Here is a 21,165-nt window from a genome sequence, read left to right on the forward strand (position 1 = left end):
CTGTATGAAAAATTGCAGTTGGTTAATTTGACATTTTGTTTAAGATAAAAGGCAAGCCAACAGCTGATCAATTACCATCAGTAAAATGTAACAGGGCGATGAATCCAGCTGGAACGCAATCAGGCTTTTACCTACTCCATCCTTAAGCACCAACTCATTAGTCTCTATAAGAACAAAACCTCATCCTTTGCTAAGAAATCGATCAAGAGCAAAATAGTGGTCGAATATACTCCATTAGCACGTAAATGCTATCATGCCATTGCCACCTCCCCTGCGGTACTCTGAGTATCGAAGTGTGTGCTCCAAACTGACGAAAATTGGGGGGTGCGATCTAACTTTCCTTATCTCAGAATGGATGATAGAGTCCAAGCAGATTAGATCTCGAGTTTTTACTCGTTCCTTTTATGGCGATAGTACAGCGATATATTAATTCATCTAGCCGCTTTTGGAATTACTACCCGATATACCATCGAAGGTTCCGGAATTCTCGCTTTCTGGCCACTAAATTCAAAATTCAAATACAAATCTGTAAATTGAAAGTCATCCAAATCTGCATCAAGGAACCGGACTGCCGGGCACAATATCACTATGGTTAAGTCATGACGATGCATAAACTTGACCGCAGCTAGCCCTTATTGTAGACGCTATATATTCCATATTTCAATTATGAGGGTCATCGAGTAGTACTTTGGGCTTAATGTGAAGTTCAGTGAACCGGTTTGTTGACCTCCCCAGCCTTTGATGACATGACAAATTGCGGCGGGTGTTCCCGCTATGGGTCGAACAGAACAAAGAATGGATTGAGAGTATGTTTAATTCTACCAAGAAATCCTGTTTTATTTCTCTGGGTTTTATCTTCGTAATGGGCAACTGGACTTTCAACTTCCTTTCAAACCTTGTGTTCTGCGTTCCATGAATAAATGACAGAAGTAGCCATCAATAAACTTTCCTCGCCTGGAATCGAGCGGATATATTACGAATGACTTAGCTTTATCGAGGTGGCAGAGTTCATTTTTCTTACTACCGAATGTGTTTTTCGTGATTGTCTACTTGCAATTATAGGCCAATTTTGCCCTATCTAGTCTTTCTCTACGTGTCCCTACGTGTCCATAGGACGTAATTAAGTTTGACCCAAACAGTCAAGAGACTTGTGATTTTCACGTTAACTTGTCATAAGGGGTCCTCTATGCAGTATGGGATAGACTTCTTTCCACAATTCCCAAGTTCTTCGAGGATCCATAGACATCATTGACTCGCGAATATTACATCACGATTCGAAACAGCATCTAACCACGTTCAAGAAATTCGATATATCTAGAATATATAAAAGGCTTGTCACCTCCCATTTGGTCAGAACATCAGCACTTCAGGCTAGCACTTTTCGCTCGACTATCGCTCGAAGAACTTACATGCTTTCTCATTCAGATTGGTGAACACAATGTCTTCCACTATTCCATTTCTCACGGAGGGTCAACTGCGCTTTTTCCTTATTTGCAATCGGGTTATTCAGTGGCTGAGTTCCGTTGTTGTTCTTGGGATCACTTCCTATTTCATTAATACCGGCCCTCGTGGGCTTACCATAGTTTATGTGGAGGTCATAGTAAGTAAAATTAGCCTCATGCACGAAACCAGTGCTTACCTATGGAATAGGCTGCTGTCTCTGTTGTGGCTTTCCTCCCTTCTTTTGTGTCACCATTTATGGCGACACCAGCTAAGGACTTTGTCCTGTTCATTGACGTTATATTCTCTTATCTGTTGGTTATCCCCAGGTATTGGCTTTATATCATCACTTGCTAATAATACTAGATGGCTTGCCGCTTTTATATTCTCTGCGGTTGACTACAATCAACACAATTGCCATGCAAATGCGCCACCGGGTGTCTCATGCTCGAAGAAATGGGCCAACGAAGCATTCGTCTTCTTGACTTTGTATGTCTATAAGCTGTCCCTACAACAAAATATCCTATTCTTCTATCTAACATCGCAGTTCAGCATTTTTACATTTTTCGCCCTCTTCATCGAAGCCTGGTCCCTTTGGCTCGCCTGTAGGGATAACACACATTCTTCTTCACTGCATGAAAAGAGTTTTCGATCTGCATCGGAGCCTAATTCGGCCGTTCATGCGACACAAGCTCCCGCCGAAGAGCCCATGGCCACGCCTGCACAAGTCGTGTGAGAAACAGCTAACAAATGAAAACATATTTGGACCAGTGGTGCTATGCAATGCTACGGTAAAAGGATATTAATCCCATCTGAGTCTGCCTGACTGTCCTAATCATGTCAATAATGAGTTATTAACCTTCTTCATTTTTTTGTGCTTATTTTTGTGTTTCCATCGCTCTATGGAGGGCATATTCATACTAGAACTCAGTTTTTAGTTTGTGGTGATAATTTTCGTTTATTGAAAAACCCGGTTGAATATCTCTAAAGTCTTGTAGGCTCATAGACGATAAGCAGCTGGTAAGAATATGCTCTCAGTAGAATCGTCATTGTGATTGAAATCCCGAATTAGCCAAGAAGGTCCAACTGTATTCATGGTTTATCGATGAATTGCGAGGTTCTGTCGTGAATTAGGTTTGCTACGGACGGGTGTCGTACTTCTTCCCCTTCCGGTAACAGTAATTTCCAATGACGGACCTTATCCCTCTTACACGTCCTATTAATTATAACTACCAGAACAACATATCAATTAGTTTACAAATGCATCACATTTCAAAGGGCCGCCACATGATGAGGAACACCTCCAACTTTTCCAGTCCAACCAGACTCTTGAAGAAATTATTAGGGACAAGCAATCTAGTCAAGACTAGGGATATAACCTTGACAGTGATAAAAACTTAGCTATTTAGCGGTGCTGTTCTGTCACCGATTAAAGCAAGAGATAATTTCTGATCTTCTCAAAGCTTCGAGAGGATAGTTGGTTCCAAATTCGTAAGCAACCTAGCCTCTTAGCTGTTCACTACGGCCTACATGCCGCGCAGCAAGGAGAGACAAGTGAGGAGATAGGCCTGAGTGCTCCATCATGAGACTTGCGTTTCGAGGCTTGCCAGCGTTGCAGCTCAGAAGGGTCTCGACGAGTTTGGACACTACTCAGTAGATCTAGGGTCCTGGGGATCTACAGATCGGCATTCTATAGAAATGGTTCTGGTTGGCTAAAAGGTACTACTAGATCGGGAACGCAGATCAGTATTCATTACGTCATTGAAGCAACCCCGCAGTGTTATACACCGCAGCATAGGGGTATATAGAATGCGGACGACAATTCCCTAGCAACGTCTGCAAAAATCTCTCAAACTCCAGTGATATATTTTCTTTTGCAAAATCCAGGTCTAGACTACACCATATAGCAATCCGTCTCCAGACTCCCTATTTGATTACAATGCCTCAAGGTACGCAACGCCACGGGTTCATGCTTCCATTTTTCTTTCCATTTTCTAATCAAAGCATTCGATGAGAACAGACACCCAGCAACCGACAGAGCACAAGGAAGGCATTTTCAAAAAGATTTTCGACCACCACCACAAAGATGAAGACAAGGACCAGGATTCCAAGGATAAGCCGCAAGGCGGTGAGGGTGGAATCCGTTCCGATCTAAAGAAGGATGAAGCCGGCCTCAAGGAATACCTAAAGGAGGATGAGAAGCTCGAGCAAGAGGGCCAGACCTATGGAGGGCTGATGTGATTCTACTATACAGCACGTCAGGGCAATGTTTCTTTCTGATTTTTCGCTTTGATCATGGTATGCGTCTACGTACACATCACCAGGTAAACTGGGCACTTCTCGGTGATCCTGCTGATATAAGTTTTGTCCGATCCTTTGATTTGTTTCCTTAATTAATGACCAATTCATAAATATATGCAAACCTACATAACTAAGCTCCGCCACTTCCGCAAGAAATGGGAGATTTATCCTCTCCGCTTCGCTAGCTTGCGGATCTGAAGGGCATAATACCATCCGCAAATCCATGCGGAACGGATGAAGATGTAAGACAACCTCCGCGCAATAATCTGGGAGCTCCGCGGATATTTCAACACTCAAGTATGCCTGGACCTAGCCTTTCTCGGCGAAAAATAGTATACATGACTCTACCTAACACCAAATAGAGCATACCCCTCGCTTTTCACCAAGGAGAGTATTAACTCGCATAGCAAAAAGTTCGAAAGGTCATTAAAGAATGATTTAACAGCGCCTAAGCTATGACCCGATGGCACGGTATCCTACCGGGCGTTGTTTACAACTTTGATGCGAGTGTTTTCGCGTTGGGCCTCTATGCGGCACGTGAATTGACATCCTGATCGGAATACTTCGGTCGGAGAATAGGTTTACAGCTAAAAATCGCGCGTGGGTCACCGTGAGTGTTGGTGGGGAATGCAAGGGCGAGTGAGGTTCACGAATAATTTACGAGTGGTCAAATTGTAGGTGTGACTTGGCCAATGCCTGTTAGTAGTGCTTCGGGTGCATCTTGTGTAGGGGTGAGTCAAATCCATTGATTCCATTTACCGGCCTACTACATCGATATGGTCTTATTATTTCTCATATCTCATTCAAATCCGAACCATGTAAATCAAGCCAGTCCTTTGAATCATATTGCCTTCAAGATTCAGTACTGTTTACGGATGAGTTATTCCGTAATAGCTAGTAGTGCCAAGCCGTATAGAGTAGCGAACTTCTACGCAGTCTCGATCGCTGCTTCTGTACGCTGCTGCAACTTGGACCCGAGGCCCTTATTGACACGGCTAAAGAGACCTAGGTTCATTGTTAGTCTCACTCTCTAGTGCTCGGGTATGGCTTAAAGGCAAAACTTACTATAGACAGCCTTTCGCAGTTCAGGGTACTTGACACCCTTGACACTACCGACGAGGTTCTCGATGACTCTATCCTGGTGACCAGGCTGGCGACCAATCACCTCCCATAATGCTGCAGGCTGGACGAAATCATCGTCGGTGATCTCACTGGTATAGGCGGAGACCTCTCCCGCCCACTTTTCGTGCTCGGTGTGTAGGGCTAGAGCTGAAGCGCTGATTCCCTTCACGTCTTGGTAGTACTTGATGGGCTTTATCGAGGAGCCAACATAGTTGGGGTCACCGCCGTAATTGCCGTCAAATCGCATGGCTCCGTCACGCTGGAAGGGGCAGTAGACTTGTACCTTTGCAGCGTTCGTAGGGAGTTGCTGATAGTTGACGCCGAGGCGGTAGCGGGCTGCATCGGGATAGGCGAAGAGTCTTGCTTGCAGCACTGGGGGAAGGTTACTCAAGGTGATCCTTAAGGCGAAAAATTATTTGTCTTTCGAACTTACCTGGATCTGCGGACGCAGCGAATCCAGGAACCATGGTCGAGGGCGAGAACGCAGCTTGCTCGATATCGGCAAAGTAGTTTTCCGGCTATTTTAGTTCAGCGAATGCAAAATAGAATGAGTAAATAATGAAGACTTACGTTGCGGTTCATAGTAAGACGACCAATCTGCTGCAGAGGGAAGTCTTTGTGCGCCCAAACCTTGGTCATGTCAAAGATGTTCCACTTATACTTCTCGGCCTCTTCGGGGCTCATCAGCTGGACATAGACGTTCCAGACAGGATAATCACCCCTCTCGATAGCCTCGAACATGTCACGGATCATAAAGTCAGGGTCCTCTCCGGCGATCTTGGTAGCTTCCTGGGAAGAGAAGTTCTCCACGCCTTGCTGTGTTTTGACGTGGATTTTAGCGTATTTAAACGAGCCATCCTAAGCATGCCATTAGTTGACATTCTAGCATCTGGTAATGGTCATCGCCTACAGGCTTAGTGAACTTGTACGTATGTCCACTGTACGAGTTCATGTAGCGGACCGACTTTGGAGTACCACGGTCACTGAACAGAACCAGAAGTTGGTGGATACCCTCAGGGTTGCCGACGTGGAAACTATAAGATTAGTCTAATTCAACAATTGGAGCTGAAGGAAATCACATACTCCCAGAACTGCCATTTGATTAGTTTTTCAATCTCAAATCGCCGGGCAAAACAGGTGGACTTACCATGTTTGCGTCGGGAAGATGGGTTCGAGGGTGTCGCTTGTGAGAGCGGTTCATAGACGGGAACTTGATTGGGTCACGAATGAAGAAGACCGGCTGAATCAACGAATATTAGACACAAAGAGCCCAGAGAATTTTCCATAAAATCCAAACAAGGCACAGCATACCGTGTTATTAAAAACGAAATCTTGGTTTCCCTCGTCGGTGTAGAACTTCATGGCCCATCCGTGCACATCGCGGGAAGTATCGGCAGATCCGGACTCGGGCCCGACCGTTGACACGCGCTGAAGCACGGGCGTCTTCTTTCCCACCTTAGAGAGGAAGCTGGCGCTGGTGAAGTCGGAACAATCGCGGGTGGCTTCGAATTCTCCGTAGCACCTATAACTGTCAATCGGATGATTCTGCGGGAGATTGTGAATGGCTTACCCAACAGCTTTGGCGTGAACGACACTAATAATGATCTCCATGTCAGTGTACCATGAAATCTGGGATTGAAGGGTCAGTCGGGTAATAAACCAACCGTTCTGGAATTCTCTCGCGGGAGAAGTGAGCAAGCGTCTCAATGAGCTGGGTGTCCTGAAGCAATCCGAGGCCGCCGCCCTGGCTGCCCCGCATCAGAACAGCCGTCTTGTCGTTTGCGAAGGGGCATCCTGTCAGAGTCAGTTCAAAACGCAAGTCCCCCAAAGTGAAGAGGTGCTGTACCTTCGGACAAAGTGTAGTATCTATCATCGCCCATCCTGGATGACAATTCAATTGATCGTAATAAGTGAGGTAAATTAGAAAAAAAAAGAAAATAAATATGTTCGATCGAGTTGGAAATCACCCGAGGAATGTGACTTAAATATTCGCCAATCTGGAGACAATTTAACGCCGTGGTGGTTGCCTTTAGATGGCATTTGCATTGTATCTTAGTATTACGCTTACACTCATTGGCGCTCTGTGCTTTACCGCCAAAGGGTCCACCGAGCATTTCCCTTAACCACTGTATTGATCCTCCGAGGATGCGGGAGTGTCCTTGGGGTGACCGAGTGAGCCGTGAGACAACAACAGCATCATGGACGCAAGGGAGCCCCACCCTAATCAACACGGTACTCAAGGGGCAGCTCTGTGATTGGGCCAATACCATTGCCTAATCTGGTCGATGCGGTGGAAATGAAATCCGACCCATCGCCGAAAGCCGAAAGCTTAAACCCTCCATGACTACGACGATCGCGCACATTACCACTATTCAGTAGCATATTCTGCCACCTTCACGTATCACACACGTCTCTACCAGAGCCCAATTCTGGCCAAATGACGTTTCCAGGATAATTTGACGAGCTCACAAGCAGTCGGAATGTCTATTTCTGAACTGCACCTCAATGCTCAATCTCAGCATTTCAGCTTGACCTCGGCCCCACACCCAAAGCCAGCCACGTTCTGCTCAGCTCGGGCTTGATTAGGTTGGTTGGAGTTCTTGCTAGCTCTTTCGGAACCGGCCCATCATCCGAAGCCATGACTTGCCATCTAGTCTCCGCGTTTGTCAATGGCACGGGCCTATGCCGGGAAATTTGTTCCACTCATGACGCAGTCGGTATTTAATGCTGATTAGGCTGCAGGCATGATACACAGCACATCCATGTCTCACCGAGGCTTTCAAACGGACCCATTGGTGGGGTTGCGCTCTCTGTTGGGACGACCTGCTCCGGTGTTCCACTCTGTAAAGAGGGGTCTGCGTGAAACCCGAAAGCCCAACGGAAAAAGCCGTCCAGAATGTAATGGCCAACACCATGGGATTGGTCGTGTCACCGTCCAAGACGGTCGCACGTTGGATAGATCTTGGATCTACAAAGCCCTGACCAAATTTGCAAAGCCCTATATCGTGTGGCGGGCTACCCCAAAGCACAGCACTTGCCCCCCCCCCCACTTTCCTGATACGGAGCTACTACGTGATCTGTCATTTGCTTTGGCATAAAACCCCCTATTCTTGGATCAACATGTTATACAAACACCATGGGTGCTCCTCAGAGAAAATAAGCTGTGCTCTTACTGCACTGGGATAATCTCCTGTGCGAAATGAGCCAAACTCTCAATTAGCTGAGTACCTTGAAGCAGACCCGGCCCACCGCACACTCTGTCAGGCAACAAAACCGCTGTGTCATTGCTTGCACAGCGATACTTTTTCAGTATTAACAAGAACCAGTGTGAATGATAGACCCGGATATATTGCTTGCCTTCGGTAAGTGTGTAGTATTTTCCCATTTCGACAAAAGATTCAATGTACATTGTGTGGCCAAAGGTCAAGAGGAATTTTGATTGAAAGCTAATCTGCACAGTGTTAGTTACAAAATTATATGTTTAGAAGAGAAGCTTTCTGTGTGTACATGAAATGTGTCATGGTACTGATAACTTCCCTCAAATATTTTCTCAGTAAGCTATCATGTCATTAAGACTAGGTATACGACGATAATAATTGGGCCATGGTCATTTCCCAAGCGGTACTCATTGTTATTATCTCGTCCATTGAGTTCACTTGACGATTGATGTTCATATCTCGCTGTAATACGTCATTATTCCCTATAAGGAACGATCAAGCCGGGATGAGCAAAGATCTAGGCCAAGTGACCAGTCTATGCTAAAAGGTATTCTCAGAGTTCCAAGCCAGTAAGAGACGTTTGATGATCCACATGATATATATTTCCAAAGGAATGGGTAGCTTTTGTTTAAAAATCAATTCTCGGCGGGCGATCATGTCCTGCTAAAGGAAGCTGAACTTCCCGCAGCTATTAGTGCAGTGGCCAGCGGTTTAAAGAGTGCACTAGTATTACCCGACTCGTGTTAATATGTACCCCACTTCATTGAGATATCATATTCCATTAAGTGGGCTTTCTGGCGTTTGCTGGTAGGATGTCGTGCAGTGGTGGGGTTGAGACATTTGATAGCAAGTCAAAGGAGGTAAATGGAACGAGCGACACCCCACCTCCCAATTAGTCCACATGCATTACCCCTCGGAGGCGTTCATTCTATACGTCTCTGAAAGTAACAATAAATACTAATTATGATGATAAATTCCCCTGAATACCATGAAAGTGATTCCTCATTGGTCAAATAGGTATGCCATATTCAGCTTCGTGAGAAACAGAATTGAGTATCATATGGCAGGACCCGGCTCATGAACCCCACCACGAACCCACAAGAGCTCTGTGCATCGACATAATGAATCATCACCTTCTCAAGAAGCGACATGCCTTCAAATATAAAAGAAGGTAGATGTCACCCGTCTCACCCAGTATATCTTCTTCCAATTTCACTCGATTATATCTCTATCAACCTTCTTCCAATCTCACTCAGTCACATCTCCAGCTCTCAGCATGGCTGTCCAGGACGGTGCTCACTTTGACTTCATTGTCGTTGGCGGTGGCACGGCAGGCAACATTGTTGCCTGCCGCCTCGCCGAAAACCCCAATGCCAGAATTCTGGTCCTTGAAGCCGGTATTGGCAGCTCTGAGGACAACGAAGAGATCCGAACACCCGGATTGGCAATGGATATCCGAGGTAGCCAGTACGACTGGGCCTACAAGACCACCATGGTCAAGCGCCCCGACTACGAGCGCATTGAGAAGCCTAACACCCGTGGAAAGGCTCTCGGTGGTAGTTCGTCCCTGAACTATTTCTCCTGGGTGCCTGGTTCGAAAGGCACTTTCGATATGTGGGAGGAATATGGCGGAAAGGAATGGACCTGGGACCCTCTTGTTCCTTACCTTCGCAAGAGCGTGACCTATCACGACGACGCTGGCTTATACCCGCCGGAACTCAAGAAAATTGGCGCCGGGGGTCCGATCCCAATCGCTCATGCCGAACTTATGCCAGAGATGAAAGGCTTCCGTGAGCTCCTTTCTCGGGCTTGGAAATCTACTGGCGAGCCTCTCACAGAGAACATCTTTGATGGAACGATGCGTGGCCTGGTACACAGTGTCAACACTATCTACAAAGGTCGGCGCTCGGGCAGTTTCCTTGCGGTGGCCGACAAGCGGAATATTACTATTCTGCCTGAAGTGCACTCCAAGCGCCTTATTATTGACGATGCCGATCGCACGGCTAAGGGTGTGACAGTCATCACGGGATCTGGACAAGAGCTTAGTTTCTATGCCGACCGTGAAGTTATTGTTTCTCAAGGTGTCTTTGAATCCCCGAAGCTCTTGATGCTCAGCGGTATTGGACCGGCTCCTGAGCTAAACAAGCACGGAATTCCCGTGATCGTCGATTCGCGCCACGTTGGCCAGCATCTTCAAGATCACCCGGGTGTTCCTTTCGTCCTTCGTCTGAAGGATGAATTCTCAATGGATAGTCACGTTTTGCGAAAGGGCCCTCTCCAGGACAAAGTCTTATCAACTTACGCTAATGGCCATGCTGGTCCTATGGCATCGCCCTTCCTTGAGATGATCGGTTTCCCTCGTATTGATAAGTACTTGGAGAAATCGCCTGAGTACCGTGAGGCAAAGGCTGCTAATGGTGGCCAAGACCCCTTCTGTCCGTATGGCCAGCCTCATTTCGAGCTTGACTTCATCCCATTGTTTGGTAGTGCCTTCCAGTGGCACTTCCCCCACCCCAATAAGGGCAGTTATATGACGGTTATGGTAGATCTTGTTCGTCCCGTCTCCGAAGGTGGCGAGGTTACGCTTAACAGCGCGGATCCCCTGCAGCAAGCCAACATCAACTTGAACTACTTCAGCAATGACCTCGACATTATTGCCATTCGTGAAGGTATCAGATACGCCTATGATGTTCTCAAGAATGGTGAAGGGTTCAAGGAAATTGTCGAGGACGAATACCCTTGGGACATGCCGCTGGACGACGATGAGGCAATGAAGCGAACCGTGTTGGATCGTTCTCAGACCTCTTTCCACCCTTGCGGTACCGCTCGTCTGTCGAAGGATATCCAACAGGGTGTGGTCGATGCTAATCTGAAGGTGCACGGAATTAAGAACCTCCGTGTTATTGACGCCTCTGTCATCCCTGTTATTCCGGACTGCCGCATCCAGAATTCGGTTTACATGATCGCTGAGAAAGGTGCTGACGCTATCAAGCGTGATCACGCAGACTTTTACAACTAAGATGGGCTTATGGCCTAATTTTCATGCGAGGGCGCTTGAACCTGTCGGATAAAGCCTTTCCGTTAGACACAATAGCCATTGACTCCCACTTGGCCAATAGGCTTTTCAGCTTACCTCCATGAACTTTATCTACTGCGTATGCCCAATAAATTTCACTCAACTCTGCGCAATTCTTCTTTTCTTCATGTAATAATCCAGAAGGTTTTCTTGGAGTTTCAAGTAAATAAAAGTTGCTCATGTGACTGACATTGAGAAGCTATGCTTCGACATGAGGAAATAGTCGTTTAGTCAGTCACCTTTCATTGTAACATATACCATATCGCCCCTCTCAGGTAGAAACGCCATAGTAAATGCGATAAACTACAATCCATATCTCATCAACAATAAGTTGTTTAGAAGATAGTACAGTTAACATACTTTGTTGTGATATTCAAGATAAATAGAAAAGCGGTGGATTGGTGTTACGCCAACCATGCAATGAGGTGTAGGGAATGCGGACAAGGTGCCTATGCACCACCAGAGCCACCTGTTGATGCATCACCTCGCTTATTTGCTTGCATAAGCATGCAGGCATCCTCTCAAAAGCAGGGGCTTGATCCTCAAAGGATGACCAGCGATTAGTCTGATTATCATCATATCCGTATCAGGCACATCTTACAATATGCACTCGTATCCATATTGCACCAGGACGCTATTAAGGGATTGCCCTGGCAGGCTTAGACATTTGACAATCGAAAAAGCACTGAATGATTGACTTGGGGGACACAGTAACTGCTAATCAATCTTCGCAGTTCTGGAATTGACTATGACTCATTTTCATCGGTAAGGTGATTTTTCAACGGTAATGAATGCATTCCAATTAATGCAAAACCCTATCGCGGCGGGAAATCTCAGTATATATTGCTGCAAGATTCGATTGAATGGTTAATACGACTATAAAGCAAGTACAACTGGGCGAGTTGAAATGTTAGTGAACCCATAGTAAGTTAAATTATGTCATAATAAATAGGTTCATTGATTATCCCGGTAAAGCCTGGCTTAGTAGGCCTCAGCATAGCACCGCGCAGAACCGGAACCGCACCGTAATTTCCCGTTTTGGACCAGCGGTTCCCCGAGCAGGACAAACATAGGATTTTTAGGTATTTCATACACCAAACTAGCCGGCTTTAGGGTAATACCTTTAGTATAAAAAGATATTGTCCACTCGGAACCGGAAATTCTTGTCAAAATAGGTTCTAAGCGGCTCGAACCGCGGCGCGGCGCGGTATTAAAGGGTTGGAGCCGCGAAGATGTGAGGTGCGGTGAGCGATTCTAGGTGTTGGAATCGGAACTCCACCACGCCAAGGCCTAGCCCTAGCCGATCCTCGGGTTTCACAAACTCAATCGTCGAAATGCTTCAACCCACATCCCGAATCTGTCCCATGGCTGCACTAGACATAATCATTGATGGCCAGACTGTGAGAAGGTAGACTGATGTGATCTCAATTTCCCCTGTTGGAATTCTCCATACCACCTCGGCGATGCCCGCTTTTCTTTAATTACGAGACACCAGGAAAGGATGGTAACAATTCAACGAGTAATGCTGAAAACACCAGGTTTGAGTATAGCGACACCACAGGACCTTCAGCTTAGATTCAAGTAGCCAAAGACAATCGACAAGGGGAATAGCCGAAGAGGATATTAACCTGATCGACCACGAATCATCAAGATTATGTCCTCTTTTACAACCCTAGCGACCATAACTAAACCATAGCGGACTATTTGTACAATGGGATATGTTCTAAATCATTGGACTTTGTCCAGGATTGCTCGCTGAAGGCGTAACTATTGAGGGACGACAAAGGAATTATCATCTGGTCTTGAACGTACGACACTATATGAAGAGCCACCGGACTCTATTGAATGCACTTCATTGCACGCATCCTATGGAATGCGTTCCCTATGGGAGGCCGAGACCATTGCAAGGCACCCTTATGAAAATAGTATCCCTCATTGAGGGTCTCTTGGCGGTGGAGGGGCCGGATAGATCCTCAGGCCAGGTCTAGTACAGGCTCCATTTTCTCACAGGAGATAGTTACATATGCTGAGAGTAAAGCTGAAAGACATGTTACGAATGAAATAAAGTAAACCCATCTACCGTATGCAAGCTTGCATAGCACATTTCTCGCCACAGGATACATTGCAATAGAACATTGTGAAGAGCTACCCGACCAAATAAGTAAAAAGCGGAGGGCAATTCCAAAATGCTAAAATTGCGTGTTGCGGCCGAGGCTCATCGCACTGAGGCATCTAATTGGCCTTGAGACAAAGCCCCTTTTATCTTTGCGGCTTGGTGGCATTTGAAAGCCCCGCTCTGGTATAAGGAAATAGTATCAACCAATCAAATCCAATGTTTAGATATATGTTTTTACAGATAGTCTTTCCTATAATGGAATAGTATGAAATATAAAGCGATGATTTACTCAATCTTATGTACGTATCATCTCGACTGAAACCCCACTTGAGTTATATTGTAGAATTGCCAAAACATCAACAGTGAATATGTTGATTTGGTAAAATAATCTTATCAGCTCAAGTTCTATCAGCTCACATTGCGAGGGAGGGATTGTCCTGGATTTATACTATTTCTGCATTGAGAGTTCAGATCAAGTCAACGGAGGCAGCGTGGTGGGGTACCGCAGATCGTTACGGGAGATAATGCACATGTAATACGAAGACTTTATTAAACCAGATGGATTGGTCTCTAATTTTACGTTAAAGAATTAAGAGGTCAAAGGACTGTGGAGGGGTTGAAAAGTACTTTGCTCCGGGCCGATGAACCATGCCTGCACCATGAGACTCGATCCCAACTAGGGAACCTGCTGCTGCTACTGCTATCTTCTACGGCTGGAGAATAATGGATTCACAAAATGAAGAGAGCAAGTCTTTCTGCGACCATTCTGACGACAATTTGGTTGAACCTGGTGTCTTTTCTGAGACAATATTGGAACCCGAGCGGCCTAAATTCAAATTTGTCGAAGGAACTGGAAATCCTACTACCCGCAGCCACGCAATGAAGTCGTATTGGAGACAAAAGAAAAATGAACGTCGACGTCAGGAAGAAGTCAAGTCTAATAAGCCAGCTTTGCGACCGTTACTTTCCAGCGAAACGCGAAGAGAAAATGAATTTGACTCCGCCACTCAGTCCGAGAGAACCCAGGACCCTCATTTCGACCCCCAGATCTTCTCATCTTCAAATCAGAGCAAACAAACACCGGGGATTCCTGATCAGCTTTTTGCTAGCATGAGTTTTGCCTTGGCCTCAGCTTTAGGCCAAAGAGCTGAAGCAAACTCTTATCAAGTTTTAGCACACCACCATCGTTTTTTCTATCATTGTCAGTTCAATCACAACACATCATCACACCATAGCAACATCACAAACTGACAGCTTCATTCTTTCCTTTAGGGCTTAGCATGCATGCTTGTGTTATTCATTCGGGTGTTCAGGAACGCACCTTTACGCCGTTCAGAGACATTTGGGTCCCCTTGGATTTATCTAACGCAGCATCTTTCAATGGAATCTTAGCTCATGCAGCTGCGGACTTCTTTGGTTCAAGAGGAGATGTGAATAGCTCTGAGATTTTAAAGTTCAAGACAGAAGCCATCGGGATTATCAATAAATGGCTTGGTACTGCCGTCACTGCTACGAACGACGAGGTTTTCGCGGGTGTCGTGCGGCTTCTCACATTCGAGGTACGTCCTATGTCACAGCAAAAATAATTTGAAGTTCAGAGTAACGTACATGAAGTGCTGCTTTAATTCGATACCCTCTGGATGAAATGTGATGAGACTAAGATTATCACTACAAACAGAGATACTGGGGCTCTCGTGAACGATTTGACCTTCACAAACACGGGCTGCGACACATGGTAAAAGCCAGGGGAGGGTATCAAGCTTTCGAGCCAAATTGGAGACTCCAGCTTGTTCTTTCGTTGTAAGTTCATAGTTCTATGGCGAATGCAGTTTCGATCACATTCTTACTAAAGCTTCAGACTCTCTGTGGGTGAAGTACCAGAGCAGCCACTATCTGTGGCCTACTTGACTGAACAATACGAGAATTTTATTTACGAGATATTAGGTCTTTCCTATTTGCCTCATCAAGCCTCGAAACAGTTTGAAGACCTCAGTCAACTTCGCAACTTTGCATCATTAGCAAAGGCAATCAAGCTTTTGAAACATCAAAGGGCAACGGAGGACATAATGTCTGGGGACACCTTACCTGACCGGAAAACATCTCTAAAGTGTCTGCAATCTTTGCTCTTCATATGGGCTACTTTCCAAGAGAGTGACAAGAGCGGAGTCAAACATCCTTCAAAGGATGATGATAATGCTTTATATGTACTCAATAGTTTTCTTCAGGGTTCGCAAGACATCTGGGCCAACTCCGAAAATGAGGTATTTTCTCTCATCTGGGAAGATTTGGCCAAACGAAGGGAAAATTTCCAGATAACATCGTTCGTTACAATGGTGACTGAGTCACTTCGAGAAATTGGCCCCAAAGCCCTGCGGGGGTTGAACTGTGCCTTTTGAGCTATTGGAATGAACCTGGTGTTTGAGAACCCAATGAGGCAATGAGCGTGCTGATAATGGTAATGCAACAAGAATATTGTAGAGATATGAAGTCCGCCAAGCCCAGCCCCTTCCCCCCCAAAGCTCTACCAGATTTTGATGTGGGATAGATTCTGGTGACGGGTTATTTCTAAGGCCTCAATTAACTGGCCGCACCCGGAGACGCAATGTCAGAAGTAAATTTACGCAGATTTTTTGTTGCCAGCCCATAGTAGGATATCCTGTAGATAGCCCAGTATCTCAGAATTAGACGGAAGCTCAGGTGCAGACCCATGACCCATGTTTGAAAAAGTGAAGATTAATTTGGCCCATTTTGTTCGATCGTTGGGTTCCGGTGTTTGCATTATTCCACCCAACGAAGTGTTCCAGCATCCATTAACACAGACTTAATATTGTTGCACGTACATTTGCTGATGGCTATTAATGTCCAAAGAAACGGACGAATTCAGATTAGATTCAATCGGGGGAAGATCTGCACCGAATCGGGTTGAAGGAGTGGTGAAGGAGGGTGGTGAAGGAGGGTGGTGAAGGAGGGTGGTGAATGATCATTTTGTTGATACTTGATGAACGGACTCCGAAGGTGTTTCGGTGCTATTTAAATATCAGCTCATTTCCATCCTTCTTGTCACTGGACACAATATCCACTATGGCTGAGCTCCCACAAGACGTTCAGCATTGAAATCACTCTACTGGTTTTACTGTTCTACTCGAGTTAAATAAGAAATTTCTCCGAGGTGAAATTTCATCGTCTCCTTATCATTACGGCTCCATTGAGGAGGAGACACATAGCCTTGTTCCTTTCTTATTGAAGCTTCATGAACAGCAAAATCTTACGTGATCCAGTCAACCATATTTACGTGAATGCAAGAGGGGAGACAGACGCAAATTTTACGACCACCGACAACGACCTTTCATTGCCTTTATTGTGGCCGAAAAAGAAAACCCGCGGAGACTCTTTCAAGAATTAAAAAAAGAAAAGATATCAAAGTTCACGCACGAAAGTTTTCCTCGCCCAAAGCCAGATTACAGTACGTCCCGAAAATAGTGCAACCGCCTACACTCTTCGAGTGATTCTCTAGCCCCACCGCCCAAGATAAAATAGACCAAATTAAGAATAGAACCGGAATATCAATATTCATGTGTCAGTCTCGATACCGTGTTTTACTTTAGTTAGAATACGGTGCCTCGTCTCGTAACTATATCTAAGCCCTCGTATTGCAATAACTCAAACTTATTTAAATCCTCGCAGGGCGGTACTAGAATCAGCCGCACCAGTATGATAGGTCGTGGTTGTAAGTGAATAAGATTAGATCAAAAGCCCTGTGCGTCCATAAGCTGAAGGGATGAAGGGCTGAAGGGGTGCGACACACGGCTTCCACCGCTACTGTTAGCTTCCTTTTAGTCGATCAATTTCGATTCCTTACCAAGCCTGAAGCCATACCCTCGAGCCCCAGCCAGTGTATAGCCTCCTCTCACAGAAAGCTGCCCAACGAGGCTACGCCACGAGTTAGAGAAATAAGCGATGATCCTTGAACGAGAACGAGAAGACGTCTAAGGTTTGAAGATAAGTTGTACCATTGGGGGCTCAGGTAGAACCGCACATCGAAATCCACACGAAGTCAGTACATAATACGAGATAGGGCAGTGCACTATTCAAAAACGCCCTGTACAGCTAGATTTGAAGGGGCATTAGACTTGACGATCGAATTGGGGCTCCTTATTTATAACCCGCTCGTGATAAAAGTGTTGACCCCCCAATCTCGCGATCGAATTAAAATCTCGCCCCCTCGCTTTGCGCAGTGTTTTCAAGACCTACTCTTTGTTACAACCCTGTGACACCACGGATTACTCGAGCAAACACTCATCATGGCCGAGCATAACCAGGCTAATAACCAGAACAGCGAAGGTCAGTCCCCATAATTCTCCGAGTGTTCGAATGACTATCTCTAACTCAAGCCTAGGTCTCACTCCTCTCACAGCACCTCCGTACTCGGGCACCAGCCCCGTGAGCCCCATCATCGGCTCAAAAAGTATCCAGCCAGCTCCCTCCGAAGCTACAGGCGCTTACTCCGAGAAGCCTCCGCTGCACGGTGACTATAATGCACCCACTCCTATCCACACGGATGAATATACCAGGGCATACCAGGAACAGCCGTACCCCGATCAGATCAATGGACCCAGTGTTGGCCAGTATTTGGTGAACTTGCCGTCGGATATCAAGGCGTACCCTGGTCAACCAACTCCCCAGATTCAACAACAGCCGGGCGCGTACTACACACCGCATGGCCAGCCGACTGGCCATGCCACGGCTACACCTTTGCACGCGCTTTTATCAGCACCGTGTCCGGTGGATTGTCCATGCTTCGGAAAATGCGAAATGACGCGAATTGAGGCGGTTAGTGGAACGAAGACACAGTGAGTTGAAGCCCTGATTTTAATACAAAGCCGACCCACCAAATGTGATGGACGATGTTAACGTCTTAAATAGTGGATGGGCTGCTGTCCTCTGCTGCTGCTGCTGTCTCGGATGCATTCCTTACTTGATGTCCTCGCTCAAGGATGTCAACCACTACTGCGGCCAGTGTAGTGCTAAACTAGCGATTTGGCATAACAGCGGGCTTGTCGAGGTGCTGCAGACCGGTCAAAGGAAATAATTGCGTCGTCAGGTGTTGGGGTTGGGGGGAGGGGGGGGGGTTTACTTTCGCCTTTCTCTGCCTTTCTGCCACAGTGCTTTGAAGTGATACCACTTGGTTTTATGATCACGGTGTAATATTTCTGCTCCTGGAGTGGTTTGTGCCCATGCCTAATTCCAACTTTTGTTTACATAGTCAAACTACGATCTATGACTTAAAATTAATAAAAGTGTTATTACGTGATGGTTTTCTAAAGAACGGAAGATACCTGGTATGATTGAACTCGAAGCAGCAAAAGATGCCAAGATCACCCTCGTATTTGGGTTTGGCTACAGGTCCGATGAGGCGGTCATTCACCCGCCCGATTATATCCGACCGCGACTTCCCACACCTCCCAATATTAGAGTCGAACCTACGAATACCACAATTGAAATTGAGAGCGGGAATAGAAGCCCTTATTAATGACCACTAAAGCTAAAGTCTGGATGTCCTGCTAATACAGACGCCCCTAACTACCGTATACCGAACACTCATTAACTATAGCAGTACCGACCAACCGTTAAAAGTAATATAATGCGCCCTTATAGCCTAATTTATATTGACCGATGAGTCCCGAGCTCTTCCCACTAGTAGCCCTGTTATGATTATCCAGACCTTATAGTAACTAAGATCTGGACTGCCGACTCGCTACTGCTTCTCTTCTCAGTCTAAATTCTACTTATACTGATACATATATACCTAACGAAGAGATGGCGGAGCTAAAATTTGTAGCTATTTAGGATATAATCATAACTACCCTCTAGGACAAATTATTAGTGTAGAAATATCTACGGAAGCACCGTAGGCCACTTTTTACTATAATTTTCATCGCATCTATTAATATACGGTACCACCCTAAACTATGGCGAAGTGCAATGATCGTAATGCATCGGAAAATGAGGATGAGGATACCACATAAATTTATAGCCAGAGACTACCGACGAAAACGAGCCCTCGCTAGGGGCTAGCACACCGCCTCCTAAAAGGCGTTGAAGAAGAAGACATAAAATATTATATACCGATATACTTGCACAATTGAAATACAATGGCTAATTATCACCTTCTTAGTTTTTCCGTTTTCCAAGGTGTTACGGCTATTGGTCATACTTTATATGTTCTCATTGGTCAACGGTCATTTGCACTATGAAGTGTCCGTGAAGCAAAGCAACGTCCCTTTTCCTGACTACCTCGTCCTTGTCCTTCATTTTTATCATTTTAGGGCTGCAGTGTACGTAGCGCGCGTCACAGGTATCGTTGCTACAGCCTGTATATCGCTTTGGGAGTTGGACCCTAGGTCACATGGTTTATATAGACCTATATCTGCTAGGTAACAGGAAGATTAGCTCCTGCAACTACAATAGCTGGATCTTTCCATATTGATCAAATCACGCTTGTACCTGAATCCAGGGTTCAACTTTGTGAGGGGTCGCGGATTAATGAAATCTACTACTACTACTACTACTGCCTGTATTACCGTTATGTCCTATGGAAGCACGTAGGATCGCTTGGTAATTCTGATGATTTGACAAAGATTGCCCGCTTGTTTTCACCCTTTCCCTTGACGGTCGCATTTTGCTCTTTCGTTTTATACCCACTAGTCATAATACAGAAGGCTGTACCTATGCGGTAGAGAGTAAAACTTGGTATCACAAGATGGTGTTGTTTTTCTATGGCTTCTGCCAATTGTGATTACTTTACAGGGATGGCTTAGAGCCCTATTGTCAATGATGTCAACAGAACACACCACAACTTGAAATGCTCCAGCTAGCCCCCTGGATCCTATGGCAGCTAGCCATCCAACAACATCATGTCAACCCTTTCCTAATTAGAGCACGAAAAGACCGGCAATGAATGCGGCACCGCACAGCACTACATCTTGAGCTGTGGCAATCGGCATGGCCGCATTGGTGGTGGCAGCTGCAGAACCTGAGCTTGTAGGAGTCACCTCGTTGGTAGCAGGAGTTGTGGTAGCACCTGCCACATACTGCGATGACGCAGAAGAGACCTGCTGCGAATAATCGCTCGCGGTGAAGGGAATCTGTGCGAAGCACAGGCTGGAACTACTGCTGCTTGTCACACTCCTTGGTAAATCGTTTCTGGCTTTGAATAAACCCTTGGACCCAACACAGCAAAATTTGGTGGGGCCATCAGACAACGGAGTGCCATAGCAGCATTGGCCGTCCGTAGCTTTCGAGCTGTTCCAGTCCTGTGGGCAAGAGTCTGCCGTTGTAGTGGCCACGAGGGAGAGGGCTATGAGCAGAAGACTCTTGAAGGATGGCATTGCAAGTTTCAAGTGAACCAGGTAAGAGTAATTACGAATGATTGATTGAGTGCGTTGAGTGCTTACCTTTTATAGACGATATGGATGCTAAGGAGCTTGCTGGGGCTGAAAAGCCCTACGCACGGAGCTGCGATAACTTTGATGACTTCCTTCTTGATTGGTGTAAACCCCGAATGCTTAGCAAAGAACTAAGGACGAGGCTTGTCTATACGACCTATTCGGGGCTGGGGCTGGGGCTCGGGCCTGGGGGGCCTGAAAGGAGAATTGTGTTTACCAGATATTATTAGCTATTGATCTCCACCCGTCTTAATGTCCGTGCACTTCCTAATACTCGCGACCCCCAATCCTAGCAGCAATGTTTTTCTCTACCCTGTTTAATCAAAGATATTCTGGGCTGAATTCTAGTGACGTATTTATTAGAACTTTCTACTATATTTCCTGCTTAGTGTGCCTAGGCCGCTACCGTTCGGGGCCACTCCCCCCGTTTGAAACCCTGTACCAGCA

The 21,165-nt window shown here is 45.9% G+C and overlaps 7 protein-coding genes across 7 annotated transcripts; 5 read left to right on the forward strand and 2 right to left on the reverse strand.

Moving 5' to 3' along the window:
- Positions 1-1,438: 1,438 nt before the first annotated feature.
- N7443_000062 (MARVEL domain-containing protein) lies at positions 1,439-2,176 on the forward strand (the record flags this gene model as incomplete). The annotated part of the gene is made up of 4 exons (XM_056880118.1): positions 1,439-1,600; positions 1,651-1,769; positions 1,807-1,929; positions 1,993-2,176. 4 exons carry the CDS (start codon positions 1,439-1,441, stop codon positions 2,174-2,176), a joined length of 588 nt encoding a protein of 195 aa, XP_056745356.1.
- A 1,274-nt stretch (positions 2,177-3,450) lies between these two features.
- Positions 3,451-3,681, forward strand: N7443_000063 (uncharacterized protein; the record flags this gene model as incomplete). Its single annotated transcript, XM_056880119.1, has 1 exon — positions 3,451-3,681. The coding sequence occupies one exon, from the start codon at positions 3,451-3,453 to the stop codon at positions 3,679-3,681; it is 231 nt and encodes a 76-aa protein (XP_056745357.1).
- Positions 3,682-4,669: 988 nt separating this feature from the next.
- N7443_000064 (catalase) lies at positions 4,670-6,743 on the reverse strand (the record flags this gene model as incomplete). Its single annotated transcript, XM_056880120.1, has 11 exons — positions 4,670-4,746; positions 4,807-5,235; positions 5,297-5,381; positions 5,434-5,721; positions 5,774-5,897; positions 5,947-5,954; positions 6,011-6,103; positions 6,175-6,385; positions 6,434-6,457; positions 6,528-6,657; positions 6,710-6,743. The coding sequence occupies 11 exons, from the start codon at positions 6,741-6,743 to the stop codon at positions 4,670-4,672; spliced, it is 1,503 nt and encodes a 500-aa protein (XP_056745358.1).
- Positions 6,744-9,357: 2,614 nt separating this feature from the next.
- N7443_000065 (GMC family oxidoreductase) lies at positions 9,358-11,100 on the forward strand (the record flags this gene model as incomplete). The annotated part of the gene is made up of 1 exon (XM_056880121.1): positions 9,358-11,100. One exon carries the CDS (start codon positions 9,358-9,360, stop codon positions 11,098-11,100), a length of 1,743 nt encoding a protein of 580 aa, XP_056745359.1.
- Positions 11,101-14,553: 3,453 nt separating this feature from the next.
- Positions 14,554-15,077, forward strand: N7443_000066 (uncharacterized protein; the record flags this gene model as incomplete). Its single annotated transcript, XM_056880122.1, has 2 exons — positions 14,554-14,832; positions 14,952-15,077. 2 exons carry the CDS (start codon positions 14,554-14,556, stop codon positions 15,075-15,077), a joined length of 405 nt encoding a protein of 134 aa, XP_056745360.1.
- Positions 15,078-17,574: 2,497 nt separating this feature from the next.
- N7443_000067 (LITAF-like zinc ribbon domain-containing protein) lies at positions 17,575-18,362 on the forward strand (the record flags this gene model as incomplete). The annotated part of the gene is made up of 3 exons (XM_056880123.1): positions 17,575-17,614; positions 17,670-18,123; positions 18,197-18,362. 3 exons carry the CDS (start codon positions 17,575-17,577, stop codon positions 18,360-18,362), a joined length of 660 nt encoding a protein of 219 aa, XP_056745361.1.
- A 1,843-nt stretch (positions 18,363-20,205) lies between these two features.
- Positions 20,206-20,661, reverse strand: N7443_000068 (uncharacterized protein; the record flags this gene model as incomplete). Its single annotated transcript, XM_056880124.1, has 1 exon — positions 20,206-20,661. One exon carries the CDS (start codon positions 20,659-20,661, stop codon positions 20,206-20,208), a length of 456 nt encoding a protein of 151 aa, XP_056745362.1.
- Positions 20,662-21,165: the final 504 nt, after the last annotated feature.

Source organism: Penicillium atrosanguineum (genome assembly GCF_028827265.1).
Source record: "Penicillium atrosanguineum strain IBT 20685 chromosome Unknown utg000001l_segment0_segment0, whole genome shotgun sequence".
Classification (NCBI taxonomy): domain Eukaryota; kingdom Fungi; phylum Ascomycota; class Eurotiomycetes; order Eurotiales; family Aspergillaceae; genus Penicillium; species Penicillium atrosanguineum.